Below are 25,000 nucleotides of genomic sequence, written 5' to 3' on the forward strand. Positions count from 1 at the left end.
ATAAGTATGCACTACTGAAATCAGCGTGAATTACAACACCCTAGCGTTGTGGCTCTACGTTTTCTACATTTATTTTGCTTTAATTCTAGATCATAGTCTTTATAACTCAATTTTGACTGTTTTGTATTATATGCCTAATGCAGTGTAGCTCAGACTTGAGGTTAAATGTTTGCATTGTGTGACTGAATGAAAATATGTACAGGACAATTTAATGTTTGAGAAACTTATGCGTAATTGTTTCAAATGTTGGTTCTACTGCAGGTTTAGACATTTTGTAACTTTTCTGGGGAACATCCAGTGACTGTGACTATCCTGATTTCACAGGATGAATGGTGTTGCGTGTCACCTGAGAGGCAAATGCAGTTTGGAAATGCATTGCTAATTGTCCTCCCTGCAGCGTTAGATTGGGCTGAGGTCTGAGGCTTGCAATGTCGAAAAGTAATTAGGCCGCTCGCATATTCCAATGCTCTCCCGGACGTTATTTTGCTCATTCTGTGTCTTTGTGCTGCCAAGTCAAGCTTATTCTTTCAGTGTGCGTGTAACCAGAGCGTTTGAATATCCCCAAAGGATAGTCTCAATCGGAGTCGGCCGTATTTACCCAAGCTGCGTTTTTTCGTCAACATCAGCAGAAAGTGAAATAAAAGAATGAAATATGTGGGCACACCAGTGACTCCTGGGACCCGATCCTCATGAACAATACCATGCGAAAAAGAGGCAGCCTGAAAAACGCTTAAGATCCCTTAACCATTTTCAGACATTTAGACGGCCACATTGGACCGCGTGCTCCCAACCACAAGCATTTTTGCAGGCTAGTCCTAATTGTCTAATCCTTTTAAATGGAGCTTTATATAATGTTGAAAATTCATTTGTCATTTTGGAAGCGTTTGAAAAGAGGAAATGGTAATAAGAGTCATAGTTGCTGCTGTCTTCATCAGCCAGTGCCCAAAACTGTGGGTGCACACGACTAAATGGAGCGGTTTTGAAAGAGGATTTATTAGCTTAATCTTTATGTCCACAATAAAGTAACATTCTCCTTCTCTCTGCCTCTCTCTGCCCTCTTTCCTTGTTTCATTCTTGCAGTACTTGTGTAGCGTGGGGGCTCGTGGCAGGGCCTGGTAGGAGCCGGCACCATTGCGTCCAACAAGTGGAGTGCCAACGGCAGCCCGGAGCAGGGGCTGGAGGATGGGGGTGATGAGCTGGACAAGGCCATGGATGGAGACGCCGAGGGCGTGTGGAGTCCTGACATCGAGCAGAGCTTTCAGGAGGCACTGGCTATATATCCGCCCTGTGGACGGCGCAAGATCATCCTGTCGGACGAGGGAAAGATGTACGGTAAGTGAGCTTGCAGTGCATTCGTGTGCCGAAGGAAAAGTTCTAATGCATAAATCCTTTTACATCAACATTTGACAAGTCCAGGGCTTAAGGCTAAGGATTTCTTATACTGGGCCGCTTTATAGCACAAATTTTTCTACTGGCCAAAATGTCACATTTTTACTTGCCCTGCCACAAAACACAAAAAAACAAACAAATGGTCACTGCTATCATTGTTTTTGATCTACGTTATCTTGTATTCTAGTAAATAAGCTTATATGACACCGATATTTTATATACCAATTGCAATTTAGAACTCTCAATTTAAATTTTAATACCACAGCAAAAACACTAGCCAAAAATAAATAGAAATATAAAGTTCAATCATATTATTAAAGACAACTAGTGAATAACCAGTAAATAAGAACAAATGAGCATATTACAATTCAAAGCACAATTAAAAGAATAACACGGAGTTGGAAATAAAATGATGCTTTAGGTTTTTATGCTTGTAGATGTTCAGGTACAGAAACTGAAAAATCACATAAAATAAAAATGTTTGTGTTTCACTCTTGATTTTTCAATAATTTGAAATTAGAAGCTACCACTGCATTTTGATCATGAATTGATAAAAAAAGTGCAATGTTTGATTTATATTAGACTGTATAATTTCAAAACCTGAAGCAAGAATGGAATGTCCTGATTTTGTAAAATTTTTACTACATAAAACATCTGCATGAAACAGAAACCGCAGACTGGCTGAATGAGATGAAATTTCACTCTCTGCCAGCAGGTGGTGCTTATGGAACAGTAATACAGCATTTCCTTAGTTACTACTGTAAACACAGCAGGGCTGTGTATTAACACTAATTTAAATACATTATTAGGAGGCAAGATGAAAAGGAAAAAACGCTTTGTAAACTTTTCTGAAAACAGTCAGTTCCCCTCAGAAACGCATTAAATTTTATCTTCCTATATTTCGGTCATCGTGAACCGTGAATTTGTTATGCATGATTAAGTATTTTCTACTCTTTGAGAAGAAATAAACATTTAATTTAAACAGTGAAGAATATGCTGTTTTTATAAATTTGATTACTTTATAAAATGTATGTTGCATTTCTTATTTATTTGTTCTACTGTAGTAGTTTTTTGTCCTGTTGCTTGCAATAAGTTTCTTATTATTATTTAATCACTGACTGTTTACTTTTCTTTTTGTGATTTTTAGCTAACAAATTGATATAAGGGAAGTAATTATTGCCTTTCAATCGACTGCCGCCCAAACTGAATTTTGCAGGAACTTCACATTGTATTCATCAATGAAAGAGAATTTAAAAACACACACTGTTCAACTGCCGAGATCGTATCGCTGCAGTGCAGTTTTTTTGATGGAGGTTTTTTGTGCATTTGATGGTTGCAGGACAAGTGTTTCTAGATAGAATGGCTTATGGGAGGGGTGGCAAAAAGAGGGATGGAAACTAGAGAAAAGAAAAAGGGCGGGAGATAATGGGCTGATAGAGCCGGGTTGTTATACCCGACACGCTTCCAACCATGTACAAAATCCACTCAAGGATCACTTTGTGCATACCTTTGTGAATAAATCCATGCATGTGTACGCATTCATGAAGCATCATAAAATGCATCATGCTTGTGTGCCATCTGCTCTCTTACGTAATCACGTATTTAGTCATGCTGAAATAGCCATTCACTAGTAGCCATCAATGTCTTCATATTATGAAGTCGTTTTTTTTTATCGATAAACGGAGGTTCTCGTTCACTAATACACCCACGTACTTTACAAACAGACGTCTTAGCCAGCAGTTGTATTTCTCAGAGCTCATAAAACAGGCCTATACTTGTCCTGGAGCTACTCTGTGGACTACATGACTGACAGAAGACAGGTTTCTCAAAAACATATCACTCTTTCTGTCGCTTCTCGGTCCATGCTTGCTTGCTGCCCCCCTCTCTTTTTTAATTTAGCCTCAAACGGGTTGTATTTATAATCTCCATTTATTGGCAGCTCTTTTTCTTCCCAGCCCTGTGAGAGAGTTGTCGTTTATTTTCCTTCTGCCTCCCTCTCACCCAGTTGAAAAAGTGGCAAAACCAGCTCTGTTTGTCTTGCTCAATCCAGGTTTGTTCCCCCACAAGATTTCACTCACCCTCCCGCCTCCATTTTCATGTACTCTTTTTTTTCTTACTAGTTCCTTCTCCTAAACAAGGTAGGTCTGCCCCTGAGGCACAGCACTTTAATGACTCCAGGTGCAAAGTAGTATTTCCAGTGTTAAAGCGTTAAACTCTTATTAGACTGAACAACATGAAGATTAGAATTTGTGAATGCAATCTTTTTAGCACTTACAGGTCATCTCAGTAAATGTTTCTGCTGTCAGATTTCTGTCTTTGAAACAACAAAGATCATTATCTAATCTTGCTTAGAAAGTTGGTTAACCTATAGATAGCTACCTGAATGACTCAGACCTTTGAAAGTAACTTTATCGCCCCCATTGGGGACTTAGTTGACACGGAATAAACAAGAAAGCATGTTTAGCATGTAAAGGGGGACCATGCAATTGTGTAAACTCTGTCAAATATATTTTTATTCTATTCTTTTATAAAACTGCTAATTTGAATTTGTGACCTGTGCTGGCAAAATTAAGCAAATTTTCATAAATTAGTTATTTTCATATTTTCTATTAAAAACATTCAAAATTATATATTTTCATTCATTCATATTCCTTTCAAACCAAAAACCAAAATGCAAGAAGAATGCTTTGCTTCTGGTGGACAAACACAGCTTTTTAAAACAAAGAAGATAGACCTCTCAGAAAATAAAGCTACAAATAAAGATAATATAACATGTTTAATTACTATGTGGAGCATTGGGATCTCTAGATCAAGGGCTTAATTAACTTATTTTTGAAAATCTCAAATTCAACCAAAATATTTTTTTTTTTTCCACTTGCTTTGTCTGAAGCTCATAATTAGCCCATGCACATTCTGACAAATTTTGCCAGTATGGATCACATTTGTTGATTTACAGACTATAAAACAGGTGTGTCAGAAAGTTAGCGGGACACAACCAGCGAATCTATTGCAAAAATTGGAAAAATAAGCAAATACGGCTTAACTCTTGCCTTGTGCGATATGTTTCTCTTTCATCTGTGTATTCATAATTTGCAGATGTATGCTCCAGTTTGGCTGGATTGGGAGGGTCCAGGTGTTTGGCGTTGGTCCCCTCCTCTTCGAACTGTCTGCTCGCCTTCCTTCTCCTCAGAGAAACAGACAAGACAAAACCCAAGTGCTGGTTTGAATTAGCAAGCCAAGCCTAGAGATACAAACCAGACTGGAAGAAAGCAAGGCAAACTGACAGAAAGTGTCCTGAACACAGCCCAGTGCTGGTGACGAAGAAACATTGAGGTTCTTTTAGGGTTGCAATTGTATTTTCATTGAAGAACACTATGTTAAACGCAACTGCTGTGTTCGTATGCTTTTTTCGTTCTTGTGCATGGCTCTTTCAAAAAATTTATTTTATTTTAACACGTTTAATTTAGGCTAGACTAATTTCAAAGACGTATACTCCATACATTCCTTACTTTAATACAGGCTACTCGGGAAATTAATTTGCAGAAACCTCTGCACAATCTTAAAATACTGATTTAAGTGCTGTTTGCACCTGCATGAGGTTTGAGTCACTGCTGAGGGACTGATTATAAATCAAAGTCCCCTGGCTGCTGGTTCATAGTGAACTTCCTACCTAGGCAAAATCTGTAGGTGTCATAGACAGCTCCCAGTGCAAAAGTATCTAGCAGTAGCTAACAAAAGAATGCAACTATGTAACATACATTAGCCATGTTTACATCCAGTTTTGTTATTGACAGAGAATATGCATAAAAAAGCATTGCGAAAATTGCATAATTTTGGAGTATCGAAAAAAAAAAAATGCCCTCGAGCTGTTTCCATACAAAATTTAACCTATTATGAAAATTATATAAGGCAGTAGCCTGTTCTTCATCCATTTTAAACAAAACTTTATTATATAGCCTGTTATAAAATTGTATAGGCCTAAGTTTCATGAGTTTGAATTTTCAATTTTTGTACTTTGTTATAGACTATTTGGATACTTGATCATCAAGCGTTATTCATACATAGCTGCAGTTGTATTAGCCTATCATTATATTTCTGATTAACTTTTAGAGGAAATGTTAATTTAAGTTATTTTTTTCCCCTAACCAATAACTGACGGTCATTAAGCCAGTATTAACTGACGTGATTGTTAAATTACAATTAAATTAAATTTTAAATGACACTGGCTGTTAACCAATAAAAATACCTAAATTAGTTTTCCTGGGATTAATTTTATGGAAACAAAAAGCAGAATAAAAAACAGAACATGAGGATTCACATGGTCATGTCACGCACCTGAAGTGCTTTTGCGAATGGAGAAAAACATAATAAAGCTATAACTAAATAGGCCTATATGGGAAATATTTTTCTAAATAATAAATGAACAAAACGAAAGAAACAAAAACTGTGCAACAATTAACAGCCCAAATTAATTTTGGCTCATTTTTGTGATGTGCCGACCTGTTGCGGCATTCTGTTTGTTTCCTTCACTTTACAAAAGCACAGTGTTTTGTTTTCATTGTGAATATACATAAATATATGAATATTTAGAATAGTTGTGAATAATGTCTTACTCTCATATGACCACAAATAAAGAAGTAAAGTAACACTGTGTTGACACCGGATGTGACAGAAAGTTGTTTCCACTTTTATAAGATAAAAAACAACAACAAGTGATCGTTCCAGCGTCTCACCCACGCAGTTAAGCATTACTAACATAGCTATTACTAACTAACAATGCAGCCTTTTCATTGTCATAATACAAACATTGGTTGCCTGTTATGTTACAGGACATAAAATTTCACTTACCACATAAACAAAGTATGGAGAGATGATTGAGGATGATAGTGAATGATTTGCAGATCCTGAGTACAACTGACAAACATCTAATCTTGTAAAATGTGTTGTAAGCATTGCCCCTCCATAGTATAAAGATAGTACATTTGATCGCGAATCTCGAAAGTGAAACTAAAAAGCGTTTGTGCATTCACAAGCAGTTTCAATGCCAGGCATAATAGCGGCTTCATGATGCCTTCAGTTTATATACATTATAATCAACCATTGAGGAGAGAAATTAGTAAAATATGTATTTTCCTCCCATCTCATATTTAATCCCTTATACGCAGAATACGGTATTGGGATGCGGCAGATTGTGGGGGTTATGGGGGGGATCACGATGTCAGCTCAACATCGCGATGTCTATCAGCCATCGATAATGGACGATGGCATCGTCTATGGGCCCAACCCTAGTTCTGCAAGGCCTGAGCCAAAGTTTGTCATCAAAGTATTTCTGTATAATTGCCTCCAAGAACTGTCTTTACATTTTACATTAAAATTACATTTTATGACACAATAACAGTAATATTTTGAAAATGTTGATCCGAATAAATGGTGGTTGAACTCAACCAATGCTGCGTGAACTCAACCAATCAGGATGTTTAGCGCCCAAGTCCCGCCCCCGAAATTTCCAGAACTTTGAAAATGTACCACCTCGCCAGCAGGGACTTTCTGAGGGGCATTTTTTTACCCGGAACTTTATTTAGTTCCTGGTTCCTGCGGTGGAAACACACCGAGTACCAGCCCAAAGACCCTAGTGTCTGGGTAAAGTTCCTGCGGTGGAAACGCGGCACTACAGACTTTAGCTCCAGTTCTAATTAAACACACCTGAACCAATTAATTACTAGTCTCAAAGAATACTGAAAACTTCTTGGCTCATCTGTTGGTAAGTGTTGAAGCTCTGCCTGATATTGGCCTGAAAGGACCAGGATTGGACACCATCGCTTTCGGGTCTCCCATTTGAAATCTTATTATACTTAAGGGTTATGTCTTTGGCTAAGGGTGTATTTTTGCCAAGTCAGTGCCAGTCAGGATCAGTAATATTGAGCATGGCATTTGGGACAGGGTCTGGGTTGAGGGAAATGTCAAGTTTAAGTATAGCTATGTTCTATTCACCATAGAAGTATAGATAGGAAAACGACTCTATCTAATTTGAAATGTCTGATTGCATTCAATATTTGTGTGAACTACATATTTTTATGCACTTTAATAAAGGTTTTCTTTAGTTTAGCAACATGCAAATTGTATCAGAATTGAGTGTTTGTTGCATCTCTTGTTGACTTTATGCAAGTGCTTTCTTTTATGTAGCATGCGTCAACAAAGCAGCTGGCATTTTTAGAACAATTCAATCCGTTTCATCCTGCCTTAGAATGTGAGGAGCTGCCCGTGTTTGCTGTAGACAACAAGGCAGCACACTAGATCTTGCAAGCAAGCCTCCAGAGTCCCTTTTGTAGTGTGGGATTAGATCATCCAGGTTTTATTCTCCTCTTGCCATAAATCCAAACATATTTACTGACTCACTATGAAGTCAGAAGGACGCTTCAATTGTGCTATGTGGTGTTTCAGATGCAGCGACTGGCTGATAATAATGACATTTTTGATTGAACATTGTTGGCATTTTCTGAAATGTTATGTCTGATATCTGTTGTATATCTTTGTTGAGGGATTCCCTTGAAACCATGTGGCCTTATGGTGGTATCCTTGGTTCTGTTGTCGTTCATGGTATGTTTGACTCATACGCCACCGGTTTAGTGGTTTATTTCAAGTGAAAGCCGGTTGGTGAGTTGATTTGACATGTCAAGTAATTAACCGCACCGAGCCACAGTTACTGTGCCAATAAAGAGAAATCCCACAAATTTGATTTATTAATAAATCAAGTTGTAAACAAATCCCAGCATGTTGTTGACACTCATTGCTCTCGCCATCTCCAGGAAAGCAAATCCCGACCTCATGGAGAGCCTGATCTCTCCTGTGACTATAAACACCTTATCCATTTACATGTGGTCATCTGCCACTGAAGAAGCCCACTCACGAGGAGAATGACGACATCGCTCATAATACCGCCACTGATGTGAGGACACGGGAACGCCTTCTGCTCTGGCCCTGTTAACACCACCTGGATTGGGCCTAAAAACCCAGCAGTGTAATGTGAAGTGCAGAGCTGCCTCTTTTTACTACACCAACATTGATGGGTGGAAATAAGTGTGTTGCATTGAGACAACTTTTTTTAGTTGTTATGCTTTGAATTAAGTTTCTTTTTCTTTTTTCATGCTTTCAGCACGAAATGCTTCCAAGAGCATTAACTTTAGTTTTGCAGTTGCATTTGAGACATTACATCTTCTAATAGCAAGTTATATTGCAGAATTGTATTTTTGGATCGCAAAATTTGACCTATTAGGAAAGCCTGTTTATGTCCTAAGAAATAAATGAAGATGTAAGGTCATAATTGTGAGAGTTGCATTGAGGAGAAATAAAGCTGATAAGTAAACATTAGCCATAGTAGAACATGGAAATCTTGTGCACCAAATGTCATGCCTAAACTGAAATTTACACAATTTTAGTACAACTTCTGATGCTACCAGTGCCTTCCCTAATCTTCCCTAACTTCTCAGCATCTTGGTTTTGCCAAGTTGATTTCCAGCCCAGTTGAATGGCAGAAATGCCGTCTGTCTGGTTTCATAGTTGATACAGCTTCAAGATATTTTCCACCTGTAAGATATTTTTTCACCAAGTAATGTGGACCAAGTACCATCCACCCTTCTGACCAACCTTGAGTCTCGTTTCTGCTCAACAGCACGTTCTGGTAAACCGTCTCAGCAGAGCATGAAAGGCATTTGAAGGACGAGATAAGCAGGGATTTTATCCAGCAACCTTCCAGTGACTGGCTAGGAGGTTTAACCATGCCAAAAAGTTTTCAGGTGTTATTCCTGAACCAAAACACTCCTCATTGAGTTTCCTTTCCAGACGCACTCTAAGGTTGAGAAGAAACCTGATGAGGGAATCAGAGCTGGGAGGTGGGAATATGGGACACCTCCTGCTGGGATGGTTCGTGGCAGGTGTGGGTGTCCTTTGGTAGGATGGGATGATCTTCAGCTGCCAGTTGCTGGCAGAAACAGCAAAGCACTTTGTTTCTCTTTTTCACTCCCTCGCTCTTTTCTGGCCGTTCTCTCGCTCTCTGAATGCATGCTCCAGGCTGTTGCCCTCATCAAATCAAGTTGTGTGGGGCAGATGTCACAGGCGCAGAGGAATGTGAGGAATGCGGAGGCTTGGAGAGAGAGTGCGAGAGAGGGAGGGTGTGTCTGGGGAAGGGTGTGCAGAAACTCAAATCAGTGCAGTGGTCTCTCTTCTGTGGAAAACCATTTCCGCCTCGAGTAAAAAAAAAAAAAAATGTAATTGCAACTTTTAGATAGATAAAAAAAAACTTTTATTTTAGATACAGTATAAAATTTGCAACTTTATTTTTCATAATGTGCTCTTATATCTTGCTAATTATATTTTAAACTTTATATAAAAAATTTTTCACTCCTAGGCAGAAATGGGCATTCATGGGCAACCCAACATTGCAAACACTTTAATGGCTGCTTATCAATGGGCAGCGAATGTTGCTAGCTAAAATTTGTTGATATCAAAAGCAAAGCTGTCTTCTTCAAGGGGTTGTCGAATGCCCCATGCGTTTAAGTAGTTAAGCTGCATTCACACTAGGGGCTGGCGATGAGGTCGCTACTGAGCCTTCTCACATTGACTGCGAATCAGTTTTCTTGCTGCTAAATACAAACTTTTGGAGATAAAAGACTAAATAGAATATAATGTATAATGATGGCAAGCATCAGCCTCATTTCCGTCACATTGCTGAGCTTAAAGGAAAACGGTCACATGATCTTCTTTCCAATTGCCGCTCGCTCCCGAAAGTCGCTCTTCATTTGCATAAAGTTGAAGGATTCTGAACTTTGTTGCGTTGCTGGACATGCCCCATCCATCGCCAACAGCCACCGTCGCTCGTGTCACCGGAAATCGGCAGCTTTCCATTGAAATGAATGAATCTTGTCACTGTGTCGTTGCATGTCGCTGGTAGTGTGAGTGCGGCTTGATTGTAAGAATATTTGCTTAGTAAAATGTGTTGCATTTTTCATAAAAGATTTAATCAGAAAATTTTTTACGGCTTTTCGTGTTTTCACTGTTATACACTCTGGGGCGCTATTACACATCTTCTGAACGAGTAGAAAACACACGAGCATATTCAAACAAGAGCCAACACTAATAAGTTGTGTGAAACAATGCAAAATCAAATCATGTCCTGTACACTCAAACTGAGCCTTCTCTTCTCGCTATCATTACAAGACACACCCCTTACTGCTGATTGGCTGCCAGTGTGTTTAGGGACATGGTCCAACACTGTGGTCAAAAGCGTTTTTATAAAAATTGCTTAGTGCACCTTTAAATTAATCTATTACGTTAAAAAAATGGCACAAATAAAGCATGGAACATTCGCACAAAAAAATTCTTAATGTTTTTCAACAAAATCTAAACATCATTAAAACACTTACTTTAGAATAAATTAAATCTAAGAAATCTTAACAATTTTGTCAAGTTTATTTTATCTTTCAACACCCGTGACGTTAATAGGCATTGAATTGAAAATATGATGCATATCATGTTCACTTTATATGCATTTGGTGATTCATATTACATACTGTATTGAATAATGGCCATTATTTATCCTTATTAGAGGTTTTTATGGATACTGCTTTTATTACAAAATGACTGATTGCAGCAGTTTTTAAAATGGTCATAAGTGAAGCATGTTCCCCCTCCCGTCATTTAAAGCAAGCAAATATTCTATATAAAGTCTAAAGCTTTACTTCAGTAGTTTTCTATTTGTGGTTTCAGTCTCATGAAGTCTGGTAGTGTTGTTGAGGGATGTTTTCTCTTTCATTGCTTTTGTCGCCACATTTTGGTCACTATGAAACTTACAGAAAATATTCTTTCCTCTCAGGCCGCAATGAGCTCATTGCGAGATACATCAAGCTGAGAACAGGCAAAACCCGTACAAGAAAACAGGTATGTACTTTATAAATACCATCGATTGCACAAAATATTTGTTTACATAACAACAAATAAGATTTAATGACAGTTTTCAGTTCAGTAGTTGAATATTCCTCAAAGCAAATAGTGTGTTGTGACTGTTCTCATGTATGTTTTTGTTAAACCATCTCAAATATCTTCAGGTATCTAGTCACATACAGGTGTTAGCGCGGAAGAAAGTTCGAGAGTATCAAGCAGGTATAAAGGTAGGTTAGAAACGCACATCTTTTCCCTCTTTGGTTACGGCTTCTCTCTCTTTCTCCTCCTCTTCCTCCTCTTTTTCTTTTCCTCCTCTTTGGCTTTTCTGTTCTGCAGGTTTCTAGCCATTTGCAGGTTCTTGCCCGGAGAAAATCTCGCGAGATACAGTCAAAGCTGAAGGTATGCGCTTTCCTGCGGGTGGGGCGGGGCTTAACAGCAGTTTCCTTTGCAAAAACCAATAAAAGATTGCTATAAGTTCCAGTTATCTATTGGCTGAATAAAATCTTAAGCAATGAGTGGTTGCATCAATATTTGCTGCAGAAAGTTGAAAGTGCTATGGAAAGCTGTGTCATGTAGTGTTGTGCTTTGCGTTTGGCGCAGCTGGTTGTCGTAGAGGCTAAAGGTGCATGAATGGCTGAGATCTTTGCCCTTTGGCTTTCAACCTTTCTTCAACCTTCCTTTCCTTGCATCCAGACTCTATGTATCTGTCACCAATACTTAGTTGTTAATACTTGTTAAAATCTGTCTGAAAAAGTTCTGGATAACACAATATAGTAATGCAGTCAACCGATATGGGTTTTTTAGATGATGATTATGTTATGAGTCTGGCTGTGATGTAAACAAATTTGTTGAAATTAAATTAAATATTACTATCTGTGTGTGTGTTTGTGTGTGTACAGAGAGACAGAGAGGGAGAGAATTTGTAATATAGTTGGTTTATGGTAAAAAGGCTTTGTTTAAAGAACTTTACATTTTATAAATGTGTAAATTGTGTATTAAGTGATTTTAATCAGGATTGCACAAAGTTAGAATAAAATATTGGACTATATGTTTTTATTCATTTATTTTTTGCCTTAAATTGAGGATAAGTGGGTGAGATTGCAAAATAACATAAATATAATTTACATAAGCAGTGAACTCTAAACAATATGAAGTATGTGCATTGTATTTTTAGTGATTTTAGATTGTAGTGTTTGGCGCCCCCTGTCAGTATATTCATGAACTACTACATAAGTAAATTATTTGCAGAAAAGCATTTTTTATTTTTATTAGAGCTCATTAGATTTTTTTTTTTTTAGTTAAGTTATAAAAAAAAAAAAAAGGATGTGCCAATTTTTTTTAACAAAGTATGGCCTGAAATTTTTGCCTGAAACTTTTTCACATATCCAAGCCATTTTAAGTATAGGGGTGTAAATCGGATGGTTCATCACAATGCTATACGATATGATATCAATTCTTATATCCAGCATTACGATATTTGCTGATACTTCAAAAAAAATGATATGATACGACTTGATTCAGGTGATATATCAATCAATAAATTGATGTTATTATATTATATACTGATTTTAAACAACCATCCACATTTTTATTATCTCAAAAATTCTACCAAAACGTATAACATGAACATTTAGCTTACATTATTTATTTTCCTCAAATTGGGACATTCACAACATAAAATAGGCCTACATTTTTTTTTTTTATGATAAAGAAAAAGAAATAATTGAAAAAAGAAAGATCAGTAATCTTAAGATATGACATCTGTAAAGACAGTCTTTCAGGCTTCTGTGCTAAAGTATGCAATGTATAAAATAAAGTAAATAAGGAAACCACACAAACGAGGTACTCCAGTTGTAGGAAAACATACATTCATGTAGAAAAAATAAATAAATACAAAGAGTATTTGTAAGTGTACTATATATATATATATATATATATATATATATATATATATATATATATATATATATATATATATATATATATATATATATATATATATATATATATATATATATATATATATATATATATATATATATACATACATACATACGTGTACAAAAGGGGCTCAGTGCTAAAATATTTCCTATAGATAACCAAGTTAAGCAATAGCCGAAAATAAATAGAATATAACAGACACAAATTAAATAAACAGTTCTTTTCAGGTAGATCTACAATACATTTTCAGGTACAGAAATGTAATAATCAAATGTTAAATAACACTGAATAGTCTTCAGTGTATAAATTAAATATAGATTAATCCTTAAATTTGTTCAGACAAAATCAGTGAGCGATTTTTTTTTTTCTTTGACAGTTTTGTCCACTTTCACTTTAAGAAAAGCAGAGATGCTTTATACTGATACAGGTGCATCTCAAAAATGTCTTTGAAAAGGTCTTTTATTTTTTGTAAATGAATTCAAAAAAGCAAACTTTCTTATATTCTGGATTGAAATATTTCAAGAGTTTTTTTGTTTTAATTCTGATGGTTTGGACTTACAGCTTAGGGAAATTAAAAATTCAGTATCTCAAAAAAATAGAATATTCCTTTTGAGCTTGATTAGTTGTATTAATTTTGAGTATAAATATGGAGTACCTTTTGGGCTAGTTCAGAACATGCAACCACAATTATGGGAAAGACTTCTGACTTGACAGTTGTCCAGAAGACAATCATCAAAACCCTCCACAAGGAGGGTAAGCCACAGAAGGTCATTACTGAAAGGGCTGGGAAGATGGTCAGAAAAAACTGATTCAAAAACTTGGGAGAGCTTCACAAGGAGTGGACTGAAGCTAGAATCGGCGCATCAAGAGTCCCACACTCGGACGTCTTCAAGAAGAGGTCTACAACTGTCACATTCCTAGAACCAAGCCACTCCTGAACCAGAGAAAAACGTCAGAAGCATTTCACCTGGGGTAAGGAGAAAAAGAGCTGGAGTGTTCCTCAGTGGTCCAGAGTCCTTTTTTCAGATGAAAATAAATTTAGCATTTCATTTGGAAAATCAAAGTCTGGAGTCTGGAAGAAGACTTGAAGAGGCACAGAATCTAAAGTCCAGTGTGAAGTCAGTAATGTTTTGGTGCTATCTACTGGTATTGGTCCATTGTGTTTTATCAAGTCCAAAGTCAGTGCGGCCATCAACCAGGAGATCTGCCATCTACTTTTATGCTTCCATCTGCTGACAAGCTTTATGGAGATGCTGAAATTTATTTTACAGCAGGACTTTAGCACCTGCCCACAGTGCCAAAACCACATCCAAGTGGTTTGCTGACTATAATATTACTGTGCTTGATTGGCCAGCCAACTCACGTGACCTGAACCTCACAGAGAATCTATGGGATATTGTGAAGACCTCTATCAAAGCAACCTGGGCTTCAGTAATGCCTCATCAGTGAATAATTAAACCTGCTATGAAGATCTTTAACACTTTATTGATTTAAAAAAAAAAAAAAAAAAAATCCTAAACTGTAAGTCTTAAACATCAGATTAAAACAAAAAACACACAGAAAAAAAACACTAGAAATGTTTCAGTTTGTGTACAATGAATCTAGAATCTAGAATTTTTTTTTTATTACAAAAACATGAAGAACTTTTCCATGATATTCTAATTTTTTGAGACGCACCTGTATACATGCATTTTTTTTTCTCAACTGTTTACGTTAAGACATAAACTTAACCAACTGTTTACTAGGATATTTGCCAAGGCGCACATGTCAATGTAATTGACTTTCATGTAGTTAGCATGCATCTCAAACTTTGTTGTCAGAGACAATAGGTTTATAAAAATTGCTTTCAATATATTGTACTAATGGTCTTTCTTTCTTTTGATTCAGGCCATGAACTTGGTAAGTGTGGATTTGAATTTTGCAAATTATTGTTGATTTTTTATTTTATATTTTTGCTTTGCTTTGCTTTGCTTGGCTGTCCTGCACAGGTTCCGCTTACATCCAACACTGCCATTATAAGGTCCTCTTCTCTGGCCTTGCGGTGTGCATAGATGTCTCATAATTCTTGTGTCAGTAATATGAATGGCCGTTTTGCTCTCTGAAGTTTCCATGTCGTCCCTCTGTTTTATGATGTACTGCAGATAATACAGGCTTTATAAATTCAAGAAACGTAATTGTGAAACAACACCACTTATTGTGGTTGTGCTTCCAAGTCTTTTTATTATCTGCGTTCATTTATTGTGATGCAAAGTGACATGCTACACGCTCAGCCTCTGGAAAACTGGAACGTCATGCCAAACGTATAGTTATGTTGCTTTCATTTGCGGGGCAGGTTTTTCATGGGGTATAATTTAATATCCATGAAAAAAGAGCCTGACCAGATTCAGTGCTTGACTGGTGAGACAAAACTGTAAAGTGGTCCAAAAAAAGTGTGTTTGTTTGACATCCCGGGCCAGTATTATGTTGCTTTTGCTTTGCTGGCTGCACAGTAATTGATATCTGTCAGATAACTGTATTGCTTTTGCCTTTTTCCTCTTCCTCTGTCGGAACTGAAATCCAAAGACTCTTATTACTGAACATGATTTTAATAGGGTTAAAGGTTTAGTAACTAATGTTGAAGCAACCACATAATTATAGTTTTCACAAGGCAATGGAATAGTTCACCTAAAAATTTTACTTTGTTGAAAATGTCCTCAATATCAGGATAGTTTGTTTATTCATTAGAACATATTTTGCATTTCATCACTTGCTCACCAATGGATGCTCTGCAGTGAATGGGTGCCGTCAGAATGAGTCTAAACAGCTGATTAAAAACATCACAGTAATCCACAGTACTCCATCAGTTTATGTCTTGTGAAGTGAAAAGCTGCGTGTTTGTAAGAAGCAAATCCATAAAGGTATTTTAACTTTATGGCCAAAAGTCAATAATAACGCTTCCTCCACTGAAAAAGTCCATCTCCTGTTGTCTTCACATCAGAATATACTATTTCAACATGTGTTTAGAGCTGTTTTAGACTTTTTGTTGTTGTTGTTGTAAATGGTTCTTAGTCTGTGCATACTTCTCTCCTGATTCAGACGAGATTACCTTTTGACTGGAGAAAGAAATATTACGACTAGAGAACTCCTATTTCAACAAACGTTTAAAGTTAAAACATCTTAATGACAAATTTCTTTCTCACAAACTCAACTTTTTGGCTTCTCAATTGATGGACTGGAATGCTGTGGATTATTGTGATGTTTTTATCAGCTGTTTGGACTCTCATTCTGACGGCACCCATTCACTGCAGATGATCCATTGGTGACCAAGTGATGTAATGCTTTATTTCTCCAAATATTCCTATTTTTATTTTTGGAAGAACTACCTATAACAGTAGTTTTGGCCTTGGGTTTGCTGTATGATTTTTAAATTTTTATATACTACATATTATAAGTCCTATTTTGTAATGAATTCAGAGAATTTAAAAATATCTAATTGACTTTTTTGTAATTCAGCATTCTAAAATCTAATAGCAATGACATCATCACATTTGCATACTGATTTGCCATTGGACTATGTATTGTGATTTTTTTTTTTAATGCGGTAGAGATGGTTTTGCAGCTCTATGTGCTGATTTTCATGCACAGCTGAAAGAAAACAAGACATTTGAAGCCTAAAACATCAACTTACCTGAAACTGTAACCCTTTTCAATCGCTGTCTTACAAACACTGTCAATGTTAATCTAATTCTCTTCGTGATTCATTTGGTGCTCTCTGATCTCCTATTATTTCCCTTCTTCCGATGCCTTTTACCTAACTTAATCATAAATCAGCAGGCTGCTTTGCATTAATTAAAATTAACAATGATTTTTTTCTGTATTTTGTTCTGGATTACTCTGCTGACCTGTGTCTCCGTCTCCTCAGGATCAAGCGTCCAAAGACAAAGCTCTCCAGAATATGGCGGCTCTTTCCTCCGCTCAGATCGTGTCACCGAGTCTAATCAGAAAACCTCTTCCGCCTCTTCCACAGTCCCCTTACCCTCCAACTGCACGGGTACGATTTAGATTGTACTTAACCTGGAAGGTACACGAATTATGGAGCAATTAAATTTATTTTCATTGCTGCTTTTCCAGTTCTGGCCGACCCCTATCCCAGGTCAACCCGGACCCTCTGAGGAGTGAGTAATTCATGCGTTCATACGTGTTTATCTGTGTGTCTGTGTATCTGGCACGTTTAATGGATTACGTTCTTATGTATCAGGCTGGTTCTTAAGCACAATCCAGGAAGAAGTCCTGGGCTTGGCCGCACCAGCTACGCGTAAGTTCCCTCCACAGAGCTTGAACTGATCTTTCGCTAGCTTGATCCACTGCTAGGGATGGAAACCTGGTTCAGATTCCACTGACGGCCGTAAAATAGATCCAACTGTTCATTATTTGACAGATTCAAACTTGTAGCTCTTGAGTTTAAGAGCGTGTTAGTTTAATATTATTTATATACTATTATAGATTTCATTGATATTTTGAATGAACATTAATTAAAATATTAGTTTAGTTTTTATTTTTTATTTTTAGATATATTTATTTTTATTTATTTTTTATTGTAATTTCAGTTATTTTGGTACTTCAGTTTAAACTTATTTTAGTTAGCTGCAAAAGCAACATTTCATGTCTTTCGTTAGATTTTTATAGTTTATTTAAGCTTTACTTCAATTAACAAAAAAGTATTTTTAATAGTTTTAGTTAACAATAACTACGCTGGTTTGAATAGGGGGAAAAAAATAATGTGTTTGTCTACTGTTTGTAAATCAGTTTTTTGAGGACCGCTGGTAAAAAGGGTGCATCTGTTTATTGTTTGAGCACAAGATTACTATGCACATGGAAAATATAGAAATATTTATATATAATTATATAATAATACATGATAATATACTAATGAATAATATTGCAATAATTTCAGGAAACTTCCGGTGCCTAAAAAAGGCATGGAAATTCATCAAGTTATGAAAAAGTAATCCATTTCTGTAATATGAACTGTTTAGCTCTAAATTATTTTTAATTGGTTAGGAATTTCTCTGTGCTGTGCTTAGTAATAGCAAGCAACTGAAAAAGTCATCAAAATTCATTGATGGTTAAAAGTAGGGAACTCTTTATTATTTAGTAGCGGCCATTTTTTTCCATCATATTTGTTTTAGATTTCAAGCTCACAGTTTAAGCTAAAACGTGGTTAGATTTACTGTAGATTCGGTAGGGGTGCAGGAAATTACAAACAGATTTTAGTTTGCTGCTCTGTCTGGGTTCTGGTTTTTATTCCCAACATTATTCACTGGCAGCCTGATTCCTCTCTACATTGTTGGTTCTGTGCTCTCAGCTTTTGCTGAAATCTCTGGAGCATGTGTGTTATCAGACGTGAGCTAGCACACATGACTTCTGTCATATTACACTTTCACTCTGAAGTAGGTGAACTTACGCTTAGCTGATATGGCCAAAACAAACAGTTGTGGGATAAGTGAAGTGCCAAGGTGTTGAAATATCCCACCTTCAATGGAAAAACAATAACAAAGGGTTCCCACGGTCATAGACAACTGGAAGATATCAGGAAATTTGTGTTTTGTTGGACTGGATATTAAAGGAACAGTTCACCCAAAAATGCAAACCTGAATGAGTTCCTTTCTTCTGCAACAAAGAAGTTATTTTGAAGAATCTTGGTAATCAAACAGTTGACGGTAGCCATTGACTTACATGAAGAAAAAAAAAATGCTATGGAAGTTAATGGTTACTGTCAACTGTTTGGTTTCCAACATTCTTCAAAATATCTTCTTTTGTGTACAACAATGTATCGGCCGATAATCGGTATCATCCGCTAAAAACAATTAGCCAAAATTGGCCGATTGTTTTAATACAGCTGGTGACATATGATATATTTAGTGCTGTCAGAAAATGTAACGCGATTCATCACATCCAAAGTAAGAGTTTTTGTTTACATAATATGTGTCTACTTTGTATATTTATTATGTATATATAAATACACACATGCATGTATATATTAAAGAAAAAAAAAATTCTATCTTAAATATGTTTAAATATAAATTATACAAATATAAGTAAATATTTTCCAAATATATCCTGTATGTGTATTTATGTATACAAAATAAATATATACAATACACACATATATTACATAAACAAAAACTTTTATTTTGGATGTGATTAATCATTTTAAAGCACTATACGTCAACTAGTCATCATCACAAAATTAACCACAGACCCTGATGTGAAGCAAAGTCTTGATCTTGGTCTTGATTTTAGTGATAATGACTGGCTTATTGTCCACTTTACTGTATATCTCACAACTATATACTCAATTAATAAATATGTGAACAAGAAATAATGATTTAAAAAAAAATAATTTTGTTCCATTTTCTCAGAGTATATATTTTTGGAAAATCTTGTCCATTTCTATAGTGAATATAAATTTTTCTAGTTATCAAATTAATATCTATTATTATGAAATTAATAATCAGCTGGATATTGCTCTTGTCTAGCATAAGGCTAGATGTTTGATTTGTAAGTGAATCATTTTTTGACTCACTTGGTTCTTTCAGTTGAACTGGTTGATTGTAAATGATTCATTTACAAATCCGTTTCATCAAAATGATTTTTAACAATCCTTATCCAGCAATTAGAAATGACTGGAAATGGTCAAAAAGTGTGGGAACCCTGATAAGGCGATGTTTAACCAAAGTAAATGATCTTTTCATGTGCACTTTGTAACAAGTACAAGTTTTGCACAAGCAACTTTGATCCTAACAAATCCTGAACACTTTTTCAGCATCAAGCCATTTGCCCCAACTCCTTACTCAAACTTACCTGGACCTGTTCAAGCACCCTTAGGTAAGTACACTAGTGCACTAGTAGTAGCCCACCCCCCTTCTGTTTCTTCTGTTTATGTGCATGGCTGAGTCTTCACTGGCGCCCCCTTGTGTTTGTGCAGCGTATGAGTCTCTGGCCCCTCCTCTGCCGCCGGTTGCCACTGCAGTGCCCGTGTGGCAGGATCGCACCATCGCCTCCTCCAAACTGCGTCTTCTGGAGTACTCCGCATTCATGGAGGTCCCGCAAGACCAGGACTCTGTGAGTAGACAGGAGCACTCCACAAATATGCTGATTTACAAAGTCGTGTGAATAGTGATATGGATTCGTGTGTTAAATAAACATGCAGCATGTTTCAGAGTAAAGCTCTGTGCACTGTTTTTTTACACTTGAGAATCTCATGATCTGTTTGCAGCAACTCAAGAGTGGCTTTCTTTACAGTAAATGCTGCTTCACATGAAACCCATCTCCACTTCAACATGCTTTTGGGAACTAATGCACCAACTAGCTTCCCAAACTTATCACAAGGAGCATGAAAAAAAAACATGGCTGTTGCCAACAAAAAATAATCTTTAAGAGAAATTTAATTAATGGTTTAATATTTGGAAATGTTACAATTTAGACACAAATATTAAACATATATATTAGTATTGCAGTTGTACAGTTCTAAATTTTATTATTTTTTAAAATAACCTAATCATTTTGTTCAATTTTATTTTGTACTTTGTTAAAAATTACAATATTATATAATTAATAATTTGCTATAGTCATATTAATATATAATTACAACATTTCTGGCCAAAGTCACAGCCCTTTAAACGAGAATAGCAAAAAAATGAATAAATGTATGAATAAACTTTTTTTTTATTAATAATAAATAATAATTAGATGATAATTAGTGACTGTTTTGATTCTGTCCATTAACAAAAATAGCATAGACTAGTGGTCCTCAACTCCAGTGCTCATCACATTTTGTATGTCTCCCTCATTTACAGTAACACACCTGATTCAGATCATCAGCTTGTTAGGAGAGATATCCATGAACTGAACTGAGTGCGTCAGATTCAGAAACATAGTAAATATGTAGAGCGGTGGCTCCTGAGGACTGGAGTTGAGAAGCACTGGCATAGATCAACTTTATTAGTGAAGCTTAAGTTGCATACAGAAATACAGACGGCTCACAATATATTTAATGTCCTTTTACAGTACAGCAAACACCTGTTTGTTCACATTGGCCAGACCAACCCCTCCTACAGCGACCCTCTGCTGGAGGCGGTGGACATCCGACAGATCTACGACAAGTTCCCCGAGAAGACGGGAGGACTCAAGGAGCTGTACGAGAAGGGCCCTCAAAACGCCTTCTTCCTCGTCAAATTTTGGGTGTGTGCATGTCATTTAAGTGATGTAAACCTTCACAGAAAAGCACTTTAGGGGTATTTTGATACATACTGTACCTGCCTTGTTATTAGTACAAATATGAATGAGTCCTTAAATCAGGGGTTTTCAAACGTTTTTGACAGCCGAACCCCCTAAAATATGTACTACATAAATTAAGGAATTTCTATTTTGTTTCTTTTTTTTAAAGTACCCCCTGAGATTTTAAGTAAATGTATCATATATATTATTTAATGGCACATTTTGAATGTTTAACTTTAAAAACGTTAATTTTTTTAAAATCAGTTTTAAAGTGTTTGTAGTATTTACACCGCTATTGCTATTATTACTGTCAACAAATCATAAAAATTTATATTACTGTAATTTACAATGAAAAAACAAAAAATCCCACAAGATTTTTTTTTTTCATACAGGATTTCCCAAAATGATGATAATTATTTTTATACATTTAAGATTTTACATTTACATCACATTTGCATTAACCTGTAACATTTCTTTGCAAAAATTTTAATTATTATTATTTTTTTATTATTATTGTTATTTTATTTTATTAATTCGTTAATTTTATTTAATCATAGGCATAGGCATACCATGCACACAAACTCCACTTTGGGAAACCCTGTCTTAAATCGTGCAGCTTGAATCTAGTTGCACCACAGTACTGAGTTAGTTTTTCTGTCTCAGGCGGATCTGAACAACAGCGGCGTTCAGGATGGACCGGGCTCCTTCTACGGAGTCAGCAGTCAGTACAGCAGCTCAGAGAACATGACCATCACCGTCTCAACCAAAGTCTGCTCTTTCGGGAAGCAAGTGGTGGAAAAAGTGGAGGTCAGTAAGCCTTGAACTGACTGAGAAGTGCTAGTGTTTCTCGTATCTGACCGTGCTTTATTGGGTTTACAGACAGAGTACGCTCGTGCCGAGGGAGGGAAGTGTTTATTTCGGATCCATCGCTCTCCCATGTGTGAATATATGATCAACTTCATCCACAAGCTCAAGCACCTGCCTGAGAAATACATGATGAACAGCGTATTAGAAAACTTCACCATCTTACAGGTAAAACACCAAGATTTCATAGTGAGGTAAAGACTTTAACTCCCTGTCATCTTCAGAATTATCTGTATTGTTTTACAGGTACATACGTTGTAGTTTTTTTACCTAAAGAAATGAAAAAATATTTGTTATAACATGTTTAAAAAGAGGCATATCAATGATCTAGATTTAATTTAATTCTTTAAATAAGACATTGTTGTAATTAATGGGAGAGACCAAATCAAATATTTTCAATTATATAATTGAATTTCGAAATGTAATAATGATCGATGATAATAATCTTGATAAAAGTAATATATCATTTATGATCTGAAAAACTGTCACCGTTATAACACAGTATAAATGTTTTCTAAAACATGTTTTTCTAAATCTATAATTATCAGATAACTATGAACATGTTTACTATTTAATGATGATGATATGATAATAAAAATTGTTATATAATCTAATAATTTATTTGTTATTATCGCTTGAAAATAATAATCACAATCATGTTGACATTATATTGATATTCATAGTAATATCAAATTTATGATGAGAATAAAAGGGGTTAAAAATTCTGTGATTTATTGGAAATGATTTAAAATATTAAATACTTTATACAATAAAGTTTACAAAATTAAAAATGTTTTACATTACCCTATGATGATATTGTAATAATACCTCATTTTATTTTGGAAATAATAAATGCTCTGTTTGTTTTGCTGCAGGTGGTGACCAACAGGGAAACCCAGGAGACTCTGCTGTGTATAGCGTTTGTATTTGAAGTTTCGACGAGTGAACACGGGGCACAATACCACGTCTATAGGCTCATTAAAGACTAGCGCCGACAACAGACTTCTGTTGCTTTGCACAGTCCCTCCGTCACACGTATGGAGGAATATGCCAAATTGTCCAAACATCGGAGGAATACGCCTAAATGTTACAAAAAACCAAATGTTTTGCTTTTGTTCTAAACCTGGTACAGAATTTGAGTCTTTGAGGACATAAACATATAGTATTACTCTGTAAAAAAAAACAACAACAAAAAAAACAAAAAAAAAACTTTTTTGTATTTGTTTTAAAATGCCTTAAATACTTAATGGGTCACGTTGGTTTTGTTGCATATACAGATCATAGATGTCTTTTGAGCTTCGTTGTGTCTCCTTGGAGGGAATGTGAATGTGTTTTGATGGGAAAGAATATGTGCTGTTTGTGAATATTACATGCAGCATTTTACAGTGATATAAGGGTGAATCTCACAGAGAAATGTCTCATTTTACCCTAAAATCAAAAAAAAAAAATAAAGACTACTTTTGCATGTTATTTTCAAGAACCACAAATTTTCTCCCTAAATTCTTATCATGGTGCAAGAGAAAAATGCTAATTTATAAATTTTTAAAATTAGAAAAATTAGGATAAAGGCAGTGCTTTTTTTGTATTACAGTAAAAAGATTTTGGGAAGCAATGTGATTAATGATCTTCAATATAATGTCGTAATGGAAAAAAGTAAAAAAAAAAAAAAATGCATTTTAATAAAGAAAAAAATGATTGTAATTTTTCTTTTGATGTTGGGGTGAAATATGAAATGGACATGTTGTTGCCAGGTTTTGTGAGATTTGCCTGATGTGTAATTGAGGACCAGGTCGGCCAGCAGAGGGTTTATGTTCATCTTTATAAAGGACGGACGTACTGCAAACACACTGCAGTTAAAGTTCAGAAAACAATGCATGGACTTTATTTAATTGAATAACTGCAGATGTTACTTGTTTCATCGGCTGTCCTTTGAACAAGACAAAAGGCGTCAGAAACCGTTTTGCAGGTACTAAAGGATTTTGAGAAGTTGACCCAAATGTGAGTGAGTGCCTTTCTTGAAAGAACACAAATCGATTGATACTCTGAAGTGCCTTTTGACTACCTCTTGACATAAAATAGTAGGAATAGATAAAGCGATCAATTTCTTTATGCTACAAGGTGACAAAGTATTGAACTCTGCTGTTCATCGAAGCTTTCACGAGATGCATGAACCGAGGAAAAGTCAAGTGTGAATGTCACTCTGGTACAAACAAAGTGCTGCCCGTTGAGATTTTAAACATTTAATCCTGGAACAATACTTTGATGGAGTTGATTTGTCTTTTTAAGTCAGAGGATGTTGCATTGCTGTCGTATCTGGTGCTTTTTAAAACCTTGAAGAGAATGTTTGCATTTCCAAGCTGTTTTTTTTAACTCAAGTCATTCTTTTTTCTTCACCATCACAATGTATCTGCACTGTGTACCTTTGTTTTTCTTCTTCTCTGAATTACATGTCAGATCCTTTAGTTTTGAGTTCAAGCATCAGTTTTTCTTGTATTGCTGGTGTTAAAGTGTAAAAGGGAAAGTCATTAGTGTCACCCTGTACGTCAGCACTGACGTTCTTATCTCTCTAAATCTCATTTTTAGATGTACATAAACTTTTTTTTAAAACAAG

The 25,000-nt window shown here is 35.8% G+C and overlaps 1 protein-coding gene across 7 annotated transcripts in view; it reads left to right on the top strand.

Annotated features, from left to right (window-relative positions):
• Positions 1-25,000, top strand: part of LOC113104398 (transcriptional enhancer factor TEF-5-like) — a 40,516-nt gene that overhangs the window by 14,782 nt on the left and 734 nt on the right. The window contains exons 3-15 of one of the 7 annotated variants that reach the window (XM_026266089.1): positions 1,081-1,332; positions 11,258-11,322; positions 11,490-11,552; positions 15,154-15,165; positions 17,168-17,296; positions 17,377-17,420; positions 17,504-17,560; positions 20,072-20,133; positions 20,234-20,370; positions 21,316-21,489; positions 22,189-22,332; positions 22,405-22,557; positions 23,265-25,000. The exon at positions 23,265-25,000 is cut by the window's right edge and continues 734 nt beyond it. In XM_026266089.1, the coding sequence (XP_026121874.1) occupies positions 1,209-1,332; positions 11,258-11,322; positions 11,490-11,552; positions 15,154-15,165; positions 17,168-17,296; positions 17,377-17,420; positions 17,504-17,560; positions 20,072-20,133; positions 20,234-20,370; positions 21,316-21,489; positions 22,189-22,332; positions 22,405-22,557; positions 23,265-23,378 (1,278 nt within the window). In that variant the 5' untranslated portion in view covers positions 1,081-1,208 and the 3' untranslated portion in view covers positions 23,379-25,000. Of the gene's footprint in view, positions 1-1,080; positions 1,333-11,257; positions 11,323-11,489; positions 11,553-11,661; positions 11,725-15,153; positions 15,166-17,167; positions 17,297-17,376; positions 17,421-17,503; positions 17,561-20,071; positions 20,134-20,233; positions 20,371-21,315; positions 21,490-22,188; positions 22,333-22,404; positions 22,558-23,264 lie in introns of all 7 variants that reach the window. The other 6 variants (XM_026266090.1, XM_026266093.1, XM_026266091.1 and 3 more) reach the window with 6 other exon arrangements.

This window comes from Carassius auratus, chromosome 6 (genome assembly GCF_003368295.1).
Source record: "Carassius auratus strain Wakin chromosome 6, ASM336829v1, whole genome shotgun sequence".
Taxonomy (NCBI): Eukaryota; Metazoa; Chordata; class Actinopteri; order Cypriniformes; family Cyprinidae; genus Carassius; species Carassius auratus.